Source organism: Rhipicephalus microplus, chromosome 6 (genome assembly GCF_043290135.1).
Source record: "Rhipicephalus microplus isolate Deutch F79 chromosome 6, USDA_Rmic, whole genome shotgun sequence".
Lineage (NCBI taxonomy): Eukaryota > Metazoa > Arthropoda > Arachnida > Ixodida > Ixodidae > Rhipicephalus > Rhipicephalus microplus.
In genome coordinates, this window is record NC_134705.1 from 29,849,992 (window position 1) to 29,867,487 (window position 17,496).

Sequence of the window (17,496 nt, forward strand, 5' to 3'; positions counted from 1 at the left end):
ACGTTTCGCTCGAACTCTGGTGGCTGATAGGGAGGATGAGTGCTTGGGGGGTTTGCCACTTGCGCGTACAGGCCGAGTTATTCACGTACGATCTGCCGGATTGTTGTTGCAAGATCAAGCGCCTGGTTGCTGTCTATGCTCGCGATGGTCGTCACATTGGGCAGCCTGCCGAACTTTGGCGTGATGCGCCTCATCTTTAGTTGCTCAAAATTGCGGCAATGACGAATGACATCGGTGACAGATGTCAAGGTGTCTTTCGCGATGAGGAAAGTGTAAACATCCTCGGCGATTCCTTTTAGAATGTGCCCGACTTTGTCTTCCTCAGACATTCCGGAGTCAATGGTCCTACATAGCTTTATGACTTCCTCAATGTAGGTCGTGCAAGTTTCACCTGGCATTTGAGCGCGTTGCATTAGCGTCTGTTCTGCTCTTTTCTTTATTGTTGTTGGGTCGCCGAAACGCTCTTTGATTTCAGAAACAAATCTGTCCCACGTCGTTAGCGTTTCCTCCCGATTCTCGTACCACATTAATGCAGTATCGGTCAGAAAGAACACGACGTACAAAAGTTGAGAAGCGGCATCCCATTTGTTAGCGGCGCTCACCCGTTTGTAATGGATGAGCCAAGCCTCGACGTCTTCATCTGGTCTGCCGGCAAAGGGACGAGCATCTGTCAGTTGTGGAGCCGAACTGGTCGGCGCAGAAGTCGAGAGGGGTCGGTGTTCATTTGCGTTGTGGGACATGTCCAGCCCAGATGGATTCGGTGGAAGTCCAGCAATGCGACGGCTCCGTCGAAGAACTTGCGGTTCACCTTCCGTCTTCGGGTGTCGATCACCCAGCACGTCCACCACAACTGTAACAGCGAGCTGTAATAAGAGGGTTTTATTTACAGGAGGTGAACGATGGTCGTTTGCGGCAGCACACTGCGATCGTGCCAAGACTCTTCGTCTTCCTCTGCTTCTCCTCTCTACCCTTTTCTAGTCTGTTACAATATTATTAAAGAGCATCTATAAAAATATTTTGTTTCAAGTTATTATTGGGCTTTACAAATAAATTTTTTGATGCCCTAATTTTAATTGAGATAGTTGTAAAATATTTATTCTTGCCTGATTGAACTCGAATATCATCCTCGATCACTGTAGTGTTCAAGAGATTTCCATAATTATTTTTAACTTGTCCTGAAATGTTTTTCCTCGTTTTCTCGATAACTGCACTTTTGATCATGGTGTAGTTTTGGAGTGACGATATTTTTGGTAGTATTTATCCTATCGCAGTGATTCTTGTTTTGTTAGGAAAGGGGAGAAATGGGAAGTGCAGTAGGCATAAAATTTGAACGAATAACATGAGAGATGTTTTAAAAGTAATAATTTCTCAAGGATGATAGTAAAGCATTCTGCTTACAAAAGTTTGACATGCTGTAACTTGAGCCCAAATCAGACTAAAGCATTCATTCTTGCAGCACTAGAAGCTCTGACCATACAACGTAATTTTCATATGTCACAGGCGGACACACTTCAACAACTGGCTACTCTCAGTTGCCACCAACGACCTGAGTGACGGGGCTGAACAAACGCAGTCCGGACCACAGTACCACCGCCGCAAAATCCATGGTGGCCGTAACGGCGGCGAATGCGACAGCGATGGTGTTGACTGGCCATGACGCAAGTGGGCACGGCAGCGGCGATGGCTACATTGGCTGCAGCAGCGACAAGTGGGGCACCGGCGACATCCGTCACAGAGGGACAATCGCAGGAGGGCTCGGATTAGGACCCACCTTTCTAGCCTTCTTCGATGATGAATAACAAAATATTTTCTTGTTTCAGCCTTTGTTTTTCGGGGCCTTTTTTAAGGGGAGGAGGATATAGAGCAGCATGTATGCCTAGCCACCTTTTCACGTTTAGGGCAGCGCGACAGCCTAGTTGCGAGAAGTTTCTTCGAGGGATGGAGCACCCCGCGGCCGGCGCACGCGGTTCCCCTTTCTTTGTAGCATGAAATAGGTTTCCCTTCCCTCAGCAAAGGAACGAATTCTCATCAGAGAGAGGAAAACCAGAAGGTTAGACAAGATGGGCGTGCCGACAGCGCCAAGCTCTCTCTTGCGCCAGCCACCAGATGAAAGACAACCCCAGATACCCTCCGTGAGCCAAGGCGATGGACGACCAAAGGAGTAAGTGTCTACGCTTTGTTATCTTCTTAGAGTGGACAGTCCTTATGCACGACATTTATGCGTTATTGATAACGAAGCAATAAAGTGCTGTTTTGTTGACCTGGCCAGTTGCCTCATTGACAACAACCCGTGTAGCTGTGATGACTCAAGCTACGGAAAGCGGACGTTAATCATGCACGGTACGACGGTGTGCAGCTGAAACATTAGCTAGGCTTCTGCGTAAGCCGTTCACAGGACGGTCCCCTTCAATATGACGAACAAGCAATCCAAAACAGCTCAATTGCGAAAATACACATTTTCCCCAAAAATTGTTTTTTTTTTTTTTCAACCTCGCACCCATTCTCAAAGATTTAGAAACAATATTTTCTTTAATTTAGTAGAGTCATATATACAGCATGTAATTCAGTTTTGCATGCAGAATTGGCTGCGAAAAACATTTTTTTATGCTTTGGCTGGTCTCCTGAATGTTTTTTTGTTCTCACAACAATACCTGGGTAACAACTCTGGCTTCCAGATAAAGACTGCTTGAAGGACACTGACAACAAGACCTCGCAGTAGTATGTGCTTAAAAACATTTTCTATAGCATTAGTAAATTACAATTTCTAACTACCACAAGCACTAGTCTTATGACTGCTGGTGAGCAGCAAAATGTCCTAAAAGAAAATGCAGGTAATGACGCCACCAGGAGCTACCAGTTCGCCATAACATCATGGAATTTGAGGGTTTATGCTATAGCCTATGCACAGTAATCATTTATACACAAAAAAAAATGCTTACCTAGATTTTATTTTTCAGTCTCAAAGTCTACACATAACAAGCTTCATAAAGCTTTAAATAACAGGTGTGCACCTCCAACTACCCATCACTCGGCTCCACAAAATGCTCCACAAAATGCTCCACAAAATGCTCCACAAAATGCTTCACAAATGCTCCACAAAAACTCCACAAAATGCTGCGAGTAGCTTGAATAGAGACATTACTATATGTCTTGTGAATTTGGCAAGAAGACACAAAGCCATTCTAAAAATAATAAAAAATATATAAATTTGTTATTTCTATTCTTGAAGGAACAATGGTGAAAAATATTCTGCATGTAAAATAGGGTATCAAAACAATAACTGTAGGCATGACCACTCTTTGGTTAAAAATTTATTGTTTGATCACTAAAATTTTAGGCATCTTTTGTTAGATGAAAACTTTTGTAAAAATTCAATTCTGGTGGCAATAACATACTTTGCTTCAGAATGGGTGCATACTATTGAGAAAGAAGTCGCAAAAGTTTGCACTTGATAACTGAACTGGTTACAGAGAAAATGTTCTTTTTCTGACGAAAAGCATTGCTAAGAGAAAACGCGATTTAAAGTTCCAGTTGCTGCGGTGCAGACAAAGAATCAGGTGTGTTCGTTCTTAAATGATGCCGGTCGCATAAAAACGTGTCCCTTCTAGAATCACTTTTAAATAATGCTGGAATACCATGCTATAAAAAATTGCATTTTCAGTTGATTTTCTCTTCCCTCCCCCATGTGATAAGCCTGCCACGTCACACTAACGTTTGCGTACTAAAGCTTTCGGGCAAAATTCAAAAAATTAAACATTGACGTCTTGCCACTTGTAATAACAATCCAACTTGCAACTTTTGAATTTAAATGTCGCAGGTCCGCATCTTGCAGGTGGCATGTTACCTTTTCGTTCATCTTCTTTCTTTGCATTTACACTGCAATTACTTCTAATAACATCTCCCTATATTTTCCTAAGCATTACTGTCTGTTAGTTCTCATTATTATTGTGTCTAACACAAAAAAACAGACCCTTAAAATTTGCACTTTCCTTAATCTAATGATGTAGACATCAATGACGATCAAGATCTCAATTGATTGATATGTGGGGTTTAACGTCCCAAAACCACCTTATGATTATGAGAAACGCCGTAGTGGAGGGCTCCGAAAATTTAGACCACCTGGGGTTCTTTAACGTGCACCCAAATCTGAGCACAAGGGCCTCCTTCATTTCCGCCTCCATCGGAAATGGAGCCGCCGCAGCCGGGATTCGAACCCGCGACCTGCGGGTCAGCAGCCGAGTACCTTAGCCGCTAGACCACCGCGGCGGGGCAATCATCAAGATCTCAAAGAATAATTTGTCTATCTAAACTGATACTTTGTTTTACCTCAGTGTGCCCTTAACAAAGTCAGATGCTATTTTGCTAATTATTCAACACCTGGTGTGAAAAAAGAAAAAGAAGGAGACCTGCGGCCACAGTCCCTTCGAGCGTGGCGGCCAGCCAGAGCCAGTCGGGCACCCCTCGCAACAGCTCCTGGGCCTCGGTGTAGAGGGCATGTGCCTCCCGGGCTAGACCCAGCTGCAGGCTCAGGTCACCCAAGTGCTTGCGCTGGCGGCCCCCACACCGGCGACGAAACTGCCTGCATCACATCGGTGGCTAACGTTTAAAACACATCTTCCACTAATCCCTGACCAAGTCTCGCGGGGCCTAATGCACTTGCTGACCGCCTAAGCCATAGTGGCTCATCCTATGCCTACTGGCTAGTGCGTAGCCTGTGTACCAAAATAAATTATTGTTCCACAAAATTTCACTGCCCCGCTATTCTTGCCAACCCCACAATGTGCCATGAAAGCTTTTATTTCTTTTTTTTTTTCGAGAACTGTTAATATCGGTCAATTGACAATGGTGACTTCTGCGCTATTGTGCTGATGCCTTTGCAAGTAATCATGAGGGAAGTACAAAGGCAAGGTGGCAGACAAACACACCAGTGTTGCTTGTAGCTGGCAAGTTTATTACAATTGGTATCTGCAGCTATCTCCTTGGACACTAGTGCGGCATGCACAGATGGCCCAAGGCCGTGATCAGGTCATAATGGCAGCATGTGACATAGCTACCTAAGAGCAGAGGCATCCGTGGGGCGCCGGTGACTGGTCCAGGACTTGCTAAACCAAAGAAGCTCATTATAAGACTACTGGAACATTGTGGATATGCATCGCTTGTAGTAATCCCTTTGTCTAGCTTCTCGCTGCACCCAAGAATAATTGTGGTTAAAGTAGCACAAAAAAGAGGGGGCAAAAAAATACAGCATATCCACGGAGTGAATGATGATGAGTAGGGCAAAGTATCCATCCGTCAGCCCGCTCCTAACACAATAGAATGTGCATCATACAACTAGGCGGTCACGTACCACGAGAGATATACAAGGAATTGACAGCTAGCTAGACACACGGCTATAGAAGCTTCGCCCCTAAAGAGAGAGAGAGAGTATGAGCACTTACGCACAACTGAAAAGTTTATTAAATAAAACATAAGAAACAAAAAAATTTACTCCAACCAACTGTGCAGTTGCCGCCACGTAGAAAACATGCCAACTTGTAAAAAGGCACGATAAGCAAGAAAGTTCAATAAAGAAACTTGACGTTCTCACATCAGAAAGGAAGCAAATAGGTGTCACAGCATATTTTAAAAAAACCTTCAAAAGCGAAAAAAAAAAACAAAAAAGGTCCAAGTGTTTTTTGGCTTTTCTGACATAAACGAAGAGCAGCATTTGGATCAGATGCATTTTTTGCGAAGGAGTGCCACCACATGCTTGTGATGCACTTCCTACTCCTGCTCACGTACTTCACATCAGAATGGGAGAAGTAATCGTGTTTCGTCCCACGCGCTGATGGTTTCTTTTCATGTGCCAATGTGCCATCCCACTCTGTGCAGCTTCCTGTGTGCTCGTTAAAACTAGAAAAATACTTCGAAGCGTACAACAAATCTTCGCTCCTGACAGGTTCGAGAAATTACTGCGGCCATTGATTTGCGAGAAAATAAAGCTCCAGTACAGAGTTCATTCAATGATTACTTGAAAATAGAGTTTAGCACTTTTATAACCGAAGATGAGCTGAGCTTGTTCACACGGTTAGTACAGCTCACACAGAAGACTTTCCGAGCTCTTCCCCACTGATAGGAGCATCTCGCATTGCTGAGATCAAGCTACCCTAATTCATTTTGCCAAATTGTCTTCGCTTTGAAAGATGGCTTCATAGAATATTTTAAAAGATGCTCAAAGAATCCATATTTGCAACCAGAGTCAAAAATAGCATCCTCTCATGTCTGTGTCTGTGTACTGGCAACAACTCCGCTTACAAAAAGGAAAAAGGAATCGATGCTGGCTGTTCACCCAAGTTTGGTCGACTCAGAGAGTGAAGAATAATTTATGTTCATGTCGAGCAGGGATGACACAGAGCAGCATATTGATGCAAAACAGCCGTTAAACACGGCTGCATGAAAGAGGAGGACGAAGTAGGTTTTCCGTTGGATACTGGTCTGACAATATTATCTCGAAAACATAAAATTAGGATGACAAAAGCATTTCACCATATTCACAGTGGACGCTGATAGAAATAAACAAAACATTTCCGAGACACCCCAGATGTCTTCACATGGCTTCGCTTGCCACTTTGCTTAGCTTTTAAAAAAAAATTGACAAGGCTTTTTGTGCACCGAGTACTAAAGAAGCTCCGACACTTTTCCTGGTGCAGTGCAGAGAAGCCAATGTTTTGGATATTTTCAAAAGAATACCTTTTTCAGAGCATCCGAAAACTAAAGCGCCTTTCATTTATCTTTCAATTCTTTGAACATAGTTATATTTAATCAAATGGGCAAATAAAAATTAGTAATTTTGTATTATTTCCAGCCGATAGGCTTGGTAAGGCAATGGTCAATGGCAAATGTGTAACTCCATCCGAAAGCAAGATCAAAATATGCAGTATGGTAACTAGCCTGTAAAACGGGTAAATGTCTCAGCACTGCAACCACCCTGACAGCAACTTTTGGGCTCGATCATTACGCGGAGTAAAAGAAAAGTTAGAATTTTGGCAACAAAACCTAGGTGTGTCATCTTGACTCAAGTATGACAAGTATTTCAATTTAAATATGAATGGCAGATCACTTACCTGGACTCAGTGTCAAGTCCAACAAAGTCTTCAAATGGTGCCTTCAGCAGGGGCAGTGCTGTGGCTGATGTGCTGTTCCGGTCAAACAATCGCTCCAGTCGGCGTGACTCCAGCACCCATGCCAGTGATGCCGCAAACTCTTGGATATCTTGCTCCAACTTGTCACCATCAAGCTCTGGATAAAGCTGTACCCATGACAAATCAGGGTGCCATGCAAGTTTAGCATATATGTATACCTGCATCTAACTAGCACCTTCCTTCAAATTAAACAAATGCAAGAACTTCTTGCGCAATAAAATCAAGTACAAAACTGATGCCTTGTCTGAGGTGTTTGAAGCAGCTTGCTTTGTGTGGGTGCTTGCACCCCCCTGTAAATTTACTTTTGCCTCAGGGCACCCACGTTCCCTGCACACATGGTTGGCTCAGCCGCTACCAAGCCAGAGCAAGCACCACTGCAGGGTCATGAGGAACAGAGCTCTTCAGGGCTCGGAAATGCTAGTGGATGGTCATCTTTCATGGGAATGATTTTAGGGCCCATTCCCACCGCCTCCCACAATGAGTCAAATGTCGACACTACCGCATTCCAATGCCTTAGGTGTGTGTGCCTATTTATGGGAATGTATGACTTTGGCATTCTATGAGGTTATTAGTCAAGTTTAATTAAGTTATTTGTGAGACGCGGGTGATGGGCTTGTCCTTGCAAAAAACAATATTGAATGTCTATGTGTTCATTGCACTACACAGCACGCTTTGTCCATTTGTTTCATAAGTGACACTCTTAAAATATTGAGCACAAGCCTTATCTGTTCGGGGCAACCTTTGTTTTCACAACATTAAAGGGGTGATATTGAATACTAGTGTAGACAGCGTGCCTTACTGAGAGAAAAGAGATCAGTTGCTGTAACATGTTTGAGGTTGTTCGCACGCTAAGAGTTTCTTTTTGTTTGCAAGTTGCTTTTTTCTTTAAAGGGCAAATAAACAGGCTCTGACTTTTTTTTTTACATCCTTTGAACATGCCTGCCAATTAGTACAGCAGACCAAGGCGAACACATTTTCTGAATACTACTACAGCGCGCTGCATGTCACGCAGACCCCCCTTTCAAAAAACAATTCCTGTGCCACATTTCTTTTGACCAATCCCTCTCGTCCAATCCCCCTTGACCACGAGCTACTTGATATACCAGTGAACTCTGATGCTTTGCCCTACCAAATACCGCCTGAACCCAGCAGTAATGTAGTTTAGGCTGCGCAGTGTCACGAGTAAGAGGGCACTAGGCACATGCCAGGCACTGCAATGCAGCGCACGTGCGCGAGACCCCGATGGTAGGGAGACGCGCAATGTTCATGTACGAGGCTGGTCGGAAAAAAGCTCGTGGCACGCAACCCGAGCCGTAATGAAAAATCTCGAAGGATGACCTGTCACTGTGCTGGGGGCTCTGAGCTGCAAGGGCATGGGAAACCAGCATCGTTACAGCGACGGGAGCAGCATAGCCGCCCAGTTCTGAAGGATGTCGGCGTGAGAGGTTCGGGAAGTAGCCAGCAACCTCGGAGGTCCTCCTGAGTGAGGCTGCCCAGACTTGTCGCAACCTTGCACAGCAGTTCCTGGTAGACTTGCAGTTTTCTCACTACACGCCGGAACGGTAGCGGCTCACGACAGTCATTGGGGAGCACCATCAATGAGGCCATGGACGAGTTGGGTTTGACCAAGTGGGCCGAAGATGAGGAATAAGACAGGAACACCGGCAGCGAAGATGAGTGGATCGTCAAGCAAGTGTGCGTCAATGACGATGATGGCGAGGCGGTACTAATTCGTTGTAGCTCCAGTAGTGGCGTCAGAACAGTAAGAATGTTCTATTATTGCAGGAGTGCATGAGAGTAGCCACAGAGACATCTTGGCTAGAGAGAGATAAGGGCTTAGGATTGAACTTGACTTGGATCAGTGCCAAGAATGTTTGACTATTGCGGGAGCGCATGAGAGCAGCCACAGAGGTGCCATCTTGGCTAGGGAGAGATTAGGGCTTAGCACTGAACTTGACTTGGATCAGTGTTGGCTATGGTTTTCTTGTATGGCCAATTATTCAGCGCATGTCTCTTTTTGGTAGTGAATTCTGAGTGTCAGATTGTTTGCCGTTTTGTTTATTATTAAAATGGCTTTGCCGTGTTACCGCTGACTCGAGTCTCTCTCCCAAATCCATCCGCTGCAAGCGCTCACAAGATAAAATCGCGATACGCAGTCAGCATTTTCATTTTCTTGTGCTGCCCTTCGCTGTTATGTAAAGCTCGAGACTATAGGGAGAAGTGGTATTGCCAGAACAAAAGCGTCAGACATAAGGAGACATCTCACTACTTTACTGCTAGGGAAAGGATGCTCCTTAAATTGCGCTTTCTGCTCGCGCCGCTATGGCATAAGCTTATGTGAGAAAAGCTTTGCTCAGTCGTTGGCTGCTTGCCAATAATGTATCACTGATATCGTGTCACATTTCCGAAGTGGGCGTAGTCGCAACGACGGGCTACTTCTTCACCCTTTCTCTGGCAAAGAGAAGAGGTCAGGTCACACGAAAATTCGAAATCAACTCAAACTAAAGGCCCTAGAGCCTCGCAAAGTAGAGACATACGTGGTCAAAGGCGTGCCTTCCCTCTTTTCTCCCTCCCCTGACCTCTCTGCGGCTGGCGCCGCGTCGGTATTGGCCAGATGCCATCACGTGGAACCGCTCCCAGCTTTTGTTTGTTTACAATACCTTTCGACAGCCGTCTATGCTCTGGAAGTGCAGATGTGCTGGAGTACAGCATATCTGTTTTGCCGATATACGCTTGTCCTTCCGTGCGCGATGTGCTGTGAATACTTTTCAGCCAAGAATTACGTCGTGGTTGGTTGCCAACGGTGGCTGTTGTGCCTTCTGATGACAGAACCAGTCTAGTGACGGGCAAAAGCACTTCTTAATACCGCCCATTAAGCACAAGGAGTTGCGACATAAGACATGGTTGCTGAGAGTCAGAAGTGCCAAGTTCCGGCCGATATCTTATATTCAGCTTCGCGATGTAAGTTACAAGTTTCTCTTTATGACTATGCGTCGAGGTTTCCTTAATTTGATGCCCATTCCAACGCCGTATACATGTCGCATAGCAAGGAGTAGGTTCGAGTTAGTTGCGCCTGTCTGTTTATTTTGTCCTTTGTCTAAGACATTTTGCACAAGAAACAGTTGAATAGACATGTCGCAGTTGATTGTGTAGTATGTCGACATCTCTCACTCAGGTTTAATTAATACTCCTGCGGGGTCAGTTTTTTGTCAACAATACATGCTTACGTTTTCTGCTTCGCATTATGCCCCGACAGGTTTAAATTCACGATATCAGTTTGTGTGCTTAGCATGCACGTGGAAGGACGATCGAAAATGTGGTTGTGAAACTTAAGATATTCTACGCTGCTGTTTTCAATAAACAAAACAGGAGTGCAATAACTCATATTATGATTAGTACTCTCCCTTCCTCGTTGCAAGCTCATATACTTCACAGCAAATTGCTTCCTCTGACTCTTACATTGACGAACCAGTCGCAAGACTTGCGATGCGAGGGCAGCTATGCAAAGTGTGGCTAGCCTATCCAGTCATTGTGTGCGTTCCGATCGTTTAGGAACCTCGCGCATGCGTGCTGTTTTGGGTGACGGTTTATAGGCTGTTTCCAGTGAAGGATTATATCCATGGCTGAAGCTCTCAAGAGAGAATCGCTTACGGTGGCACGCTAGTTGACTCATTCACTAGCTCGTTCTTTCAGCGATAATAGTTCATATTTCACGTGCGACCATGAGGCACACCTGCGGAATATGGTTAATGTGTCTAACCACTCAACGAAGCAACAACAGCTGTTCAAAGGTATGAGGTACAAATGATGTACGCCTTCTGGTGCATTATCAAGGTGAAAATCCTAGACGCCCCACCAAACATTAAAATTGGCCGTCCATGATATAGCTGTCCCGGGTCGAGTGTCAACGCGAGCTGTTGCTTCTACTGACAATGTGAGTGCTCATCGTGAGTGCTCTCTGCTTGTGTTGCCGTGACATCTTGCTCCCATTGAAATAAAGCACTTGTCAGCATGTGCACAGGACACCCACACATGTGGTATTGTTGTGCCGCGCAAAAATCATCGCGGCTAGGGAACCTGGCCTGACCCGGCTCGTATGCGCCATGTGCTCGCACTTGTCGCAGAGTGTAAGAAGAAGACAGCTGACCGGCCTGTTTTGTGCTCAACTGACTCATAGTGTTATGACCACAGTCGTTTCAGTTGTGGGCACACGTTCACTTTTATTATATACATTTATTTGACGCGTCTGTGTGCTTCAGCATCCCTACAATATTGTATACACTATACGGCCCTGCTGAGAGCTGTTGTAGGCCAACATTACCCTCATTTAGATAATTTTAGGATGAGTTACACGGCTGGAGCAAATGCTTTCAGCACGCTCTCTGACAAGCAAGCGCTCTCTTCATGAAAGGGCGTCTGCTACGCAGGAGCAAGGTAGGTGGTGCCACGTTCGAAAAGAGAGGGCGAAGGCGAGGAGACCAAGGAGAAATGAGAGCGGAAGAGGAGAGTGTCGCTGCTTTTCGAAGTTTCAGGGGCTTTAGCTCAAACAGATGTTTTAACTCCTGTAACCTCGTTATAATAGTACGCATTCTCAAAATTCTTGCGGAACATGTTCACCTAGCAATGTGCACATATTTCTCTTCATAAGAATTTTTTTTTATTTTGGGGCTATTTACAGGCCCTTCGAGAAGCTTCCCAAGTTTTTGTAGTAAGAAAGCCATAGGTCTGCAACCTGGTTGAGCAATGCAGAGGGTACGTAGTTTCTACACAATCCCAAAGAGAGTGAATACGGAAGCCTCATAGGTGGCCCAAGATTTTTAAATAACTTCCATTTATTTGACCCTGGGAGTTGGTATCACCGTCGGCTTTAGGATTATTAAGTGTCTACCTGCAGCTCAGTTACTGGATGTGCTAAACCATTGCGTAGTGACAACGCAAAATCTTTAAATCACATCACACAGAGCGCAAGCTTAAGTAGCCAGATGGCCACAGATGTTGAGCTGTCAAGCATTGCGACTCTACTCTAGAACATTAGACACCGTCGGGAAATGGTGGGTGCCAATCGCTTCATCTGCTTCTGCATAAAGCAGACAAAGTAGAGCCGCCTCATAGAGGTGACATCTCTTCACATTCAGCGAGCACCCAAAATAAGTTATTGTTTGGACAGTTCCCTTCCAAGCAATTACATGCCCATATCGTTAATGTCAATTAGCTGCAAGATACTGGAACACATAACACACAAAGATATCATGGCATATATAAGCAGCAACAACCTACTTCTCAAAAAAACAGCATGGCTTTCACAAAAACCCCTCTTGCCAAACCAAACTTTTTGAATTAGTGACAGATATTTATCAATCACTGCACTCATCACTGTACGTCGACAGTATTTTCATAGACTTTTCAAAGGCATTCGATCGCATCCCTCGCAACCGCTTGATTTCGAAAGTACAGACTCTCCAGCTTGACCACAAAACAACAAAATAGATTGAACATTTTCTAACAAACCGAAAACAGTTTGTGAAAATTCAAAGCCATATCTCAAACAGCGAACACATAATATCAGGGGTACCACAGAGGTCAGTGCTCGGTACACTTTTATTTTTGATCAACATCAACGGCATAGCAACCGACACAAATGCATCAGTGAGGTTGTTTGCAGATGACTGCGTAATATATAAGAAAATAACATTTCCCCCCAACATCACTCATTTACAGTCCGCCCTCAAAAAACTGACAGATTAGTGCTCGATATGGCAGATGCAAGTTAATTCAGATAAAATAAAGCCCTTTAAGTTTAGTATGGCAGCAAATTCTCAGACCAACTCATACACAATTAACAATATAAAAATTGGTACTACTTCTACATATAAATACCTAGATTTACATATATATACCTAGAACTAGTTATTTGTAAAATGTTATTGTTTTTGCAAAATACTTCTAGTTTTCATTTTCAATTGCTGTATTTTTGAAATGCGATTGTATTCCATTCCTTAACCCCCCCCCCCCCCACCTCTATGTATTTGGATACCCGAAGGGCCCTCCAGGCCGTTCGGGCATTCAAATAAAGTGCAGACAAGGGAGCTCTTACTTGCCTATTGTGGGTGCTCATTGAATGTCTGTCGCTGTAGTGCAACTCATTAGGCCTAAGGCTTTGCAAAGCTGACCGTCAACTCTGGACACAAACAAGCAGGTTATGGTACTTAGCAATTGCACTTTACTCTTCTCATTCTACCTCATGTTGCAAGAGTATAGAAAAGCCCCCTTCACTGTCAATATCTTTGCTAGCTGTACTGAACATCATACCAACAGGCCGCACACGCAGCACATGTGCACATGTGCACTGCCAACGTGTGCACATGTGCACTGCCAACGTTGCACTGTGGTCAGAAAGAGCAACAATCTTTCAGACCTTATGCCTCTTATGACAGGGGTCTCAAACATGGCCCGTGGACCGTATGCCAGTGGATCAGCTCAGGCATAGCTGTGAGACTGCTTTCCATAAAAGCCAGCAGAGCGTTACAAGCACATACTGGTATACGTTCCCTCAAAAGGCCCCCATTCCTCAAGAGGAAGGTATTGTAAGCATTTCAGGGCTGCGGCTAACCCGAGAACCCCACAAAAAAGAGATGAAAACTGACAGAAACCATGTTTACCAATTGGAACCCTGGCCGCAACTGCCCGCTGCCGCTGGCCACGAGCGCACTCGCGATCGTCATTGTCCTCTTCTTTATATAATTGGCAGGCTCACAGTCGCTGTTCCCATACCTACCCCTCCCCCTTGGAAAAAGTGGAGAAGAAGGACGCAGGCAACGCATCATAGGTAGCCCACGCAAATGTCCTGGCTAGACTTGGCAACAGAGGATCGCACGTGGCATGTGCTGCCACATGTCCAGACAGTCAATGCCAGCTCCTCGTGGCATGTGAAAGGTCACAGGATGCAGTAATTCTTCAGTCGTGCAGCGAAAGCAAATTTACCACTCCCCAAAAATGGAGGCGCATCGGAATCACTCAGGTTGACGACCACAGTCATCAGCGAGCGAATTACAGAATGCCGGTGCTCTTGAAGCAGACCGGACCTTGCACGCGTGGGCGGCGGCCACTCCTCCAGGAAGGAGTCACTGAATCCCTGTGGCCTTGGCAGCCATGGGGTCGGGACATCCCAGCCAAAGGTCAGACTGGATACGCCTCCGGTGCTCACTTCTTTGTCATCGCTAATGTGGATTCCCGATCGCCTTTTGCATTCTCCCTCGAAGCAGCTTTGTTCCTCGAGGACAGCCACGTTGCACACTAGGCTAGACACGCTGATGCAGTTGCTCGCGTTGCTTGCAGCTTCCCCCAACAGCTCCACCTTTTCTCTAGCCCTCTCCATAGATTTCTGCAGCTGCATCACCTCTTCTCCCATTCTGGATTATTGTTTGTCCGCTTGTTCTCCATATCTGCAGAGGCCATCTCCTGCTTCAGCTTTGCAAACTCGTCATGCATGGTCTCTAGGTCAGCCTCATTTTTCTTCAGACTGCGCTTTATGGTTGTCTCATAGAGTGACACAAAAGAAACTGAGCTGCCTCTCAAGTTCGGAGACCTTCGCCGACTAAGTCTTCTGGACAGCCTCGAGCCGTTGGATCAGCTCCTGGTTCTCTTTGCCCTTTGCTTCCTTCTTGCTAAGTTGCAAAGTTTGTACGTTCGCTTGACTGGCCTCTCGGTCGTGGTCCTGCTGAGCCTGGGCTAGCTGCGCACGGACGTCATGGCATGCATTCGTAGCTCATCTAGCTGTGAGCCTTGGGAGTGCACGCTGTCGCTGCAACTCTTCTCAACGGTTGCACCTCATGTTTGCTAGTTCAGTGTCCCTCTCTAGCAACTGCCCTCTGAACTTGGTCCACTGCTGCTGCTGATCCTTGAGATGCTTCTGGAATCCTCAAGCAGCCTGTACAAGCGACTGTGCTCTTGCGACTGCGCTTCAGCCAACTTTTTCTCCAGTGTACAAACCTTGGCCTCCAGCTTAGAAATGTGGTAATCCCTCTCGTCAATCATGGTGGTTGCCTTCGACTTGCAGACGTTGTGTTCATGCTGAAGACCATCACGTGCATCAGCCAAGCTTCCCAACTCGCGTTCCAACTGGTTGATGTGGGTTGTATGCCACAGTGTATCCTGCTTCAGACAATCTACTTCAGCTTCAAGGGCAGCCTTGTCCCTCTCAATGTCACGAGCGTTGACCACCTAGGTGCCAGACTACGATTCATCTGCCATTATTATAATGTTCCCGTGTTCCGTTACTCTCTGTTTCTTCCTCTTATTCCTTGTCTGCTTCCTTTTCTCCCTATTGTCAACGTCCCCATTCACCAATGGCAGCTTCTTGGACCGCAACGCCGTCTCATCGCACGCCATCTCCACACTCAGCGTCCACATCCATGCCGGCGACATCCCATGCATCCTGGCCACACCAGTGGGCCTCTAATGCGCCTCTGCTGAGCTAATTTCCTCCCTCTGCGACGATAGATACAGCCTGTGTAGAAAGCTCGGCAATTCGCTAAACAAGGCGAGCAAGCTTCTCGAGGAACAGAAAGGAGCGGCCAACAGGTATAGCTGAGAATGGGAGTGGCATCACCGCATAACATGCGAAACCTTAACGGTCTCAGAATAAGTGGGGTGTGCTTGATGAAAGACTGGGCCTGCATGATTATGTTTGGGCCTGCATGGCCCAAACATAATCGCGCAGACCCTCCTCTGGATGTTTCGTTCGGGCGTCGAGCTCACACTGGATACAATAGTTGTAGGTGACCGGCAAGAACTTTTCCTTAAATGCCGCGATGAACTGGTTCCAGGACTGGAAGGAAGGTTGAAGATGCTGCCATCGTTCTGCGGCACCACGCAGGGCAACTGGGAGGACCCGCCGGAGCACATCGGTCTCTGAGAAGCCACTGACGGTCGAGTACACGCAAAGGTCGTCAATCAAATCGATGACCGATTCCCTCGCGTCGTAGCAGGAAAAGGTGGTCACAGTCAGCGGCATCGTCAGGGCCATGGTTGCAGTCTGCCTTGATATCCGTGGCCTAGGGGAGGGTCTCTTCCTGTTGGGCACCAAATGCAGACATTTCGAGGCTGGAGCTAGCCAGAGGACCCCTCAAGGAAAAGGCGGAGACCGACAGAAATCATGTTTAGTGATCGGAACCCGGGGCACAACTGCCCGCTGCCGGTGGATGCCGCATGCTGCAAGCACATTCGCAATGGTCATTGTCCTCTTCTTTCTGTAATCAGCAGGCTCGCGGATGCCGCTTCCATAGTATATACCAGCTGCATTTTTCAGGTACTTACCTACGAAACAGAAGCGTGGAGGCTTACAAAAAGGGTTCAGCTTAAATTGAAGATGACCCAGCGAGCGTTGGAAAGAAAAATGATAGGTGTAACCTTAAGAAACAAGAAGAGAACTGAGTGGATCAGGGAACAAACTGGAATTAAAGCCATAGTTGAAATCGAGAAGAAGAAATGGACATGGGCCGGGTACGTAGCGCGTAGGCAGGACAACTGCTGGTCATTAGGGGAACTGACTGGATTCCCAGAGAAGGCAAACAAGTTTGGGGGAGAGAGAAAGCTACGTCGGCAGATGAGATTAGGAAGTTTGTGGGTATAAAGTGGCAGCAGCAAGCACAGGACCATGTTGGATGGTGGATCATGGGAGGCCCTTGTCCTGCAGTGGGCATAGTCAGTCAGATGATGAAGATGATGATGACTGGCATATGTTCTAGCATCACCAGACCATCAAAAGTTGGGGAAGTGTATTTGGTATCCTACATACCTAACATTGTTCATCCACAATAGAACTACAGCAGAGGCAAAATGAGGGCCAGAAACCTTTTTAGTGCAGCAGCTAAGATTAAAGATGTCATCTTCATTGACGGTGTACAATACACAGCTTTTAATTAAACTTGTGTGCTGGTACAAAAATCACCGGCGGCGGCAGGTCAGTGTTTCCAACTTAGGTGGCAGCACGTCAACAGCGCCGGGTTCATCGGATTGGCGGCGGCGCACAAGGAGAGGGGCGGGGGGCAGGTGGATGGAGGGAGTAGATACCAAGAGTTGGCTGGGATAGAAATTTGTCCCTAGAATAAATTAAAAAATCTGTTTCCCCAAATGGACGAAGCAGTTAACTTGGTAGTAACATGTTTCAATTTTATTTATTTACAAATACTTCTGTCTCTGTTTTTGGGACAACAGGTGCCAATATGCCAATACAGATGTTCAGCACCTTGAAAATATACAATTTAACAAAATGCATGTTTACGCAATTCTTTTTCGAATTGCTCAGCACTGAGCC

General features: G+C 45.9%; 1 protein-coding gene across 2 annotated transcripts in view; it reads right to left on the reverse strand.

Annotated features, from left to right (window-relative positions):
- brun (trafficking protein particle complex subunit brun) overlaps nt 1–17,496 on the reverse strand; it is a 461,018-nt gene that overhangs the window by 412,550 nt on the left and 30,972 nt on the right. For both annotated transcript variants that reach the window (XM_075865888.1, XM_037419219.2), the window contains exons 4-5: nt 7,104–7,288; nt 4,407–4,579 (exon numbers count right to left, since the gene is read on the reverse strand). In XM_075865888.1, coding sequence (XP_075722003.1) covers nt 4,407–4,579; nt 7,104–7,288 — 358 coding nt within the window. The remainder of the gene's footprint in view (nt 1–4,406; nt 4,580–7,103; nt 7,289–17,496) is intronic.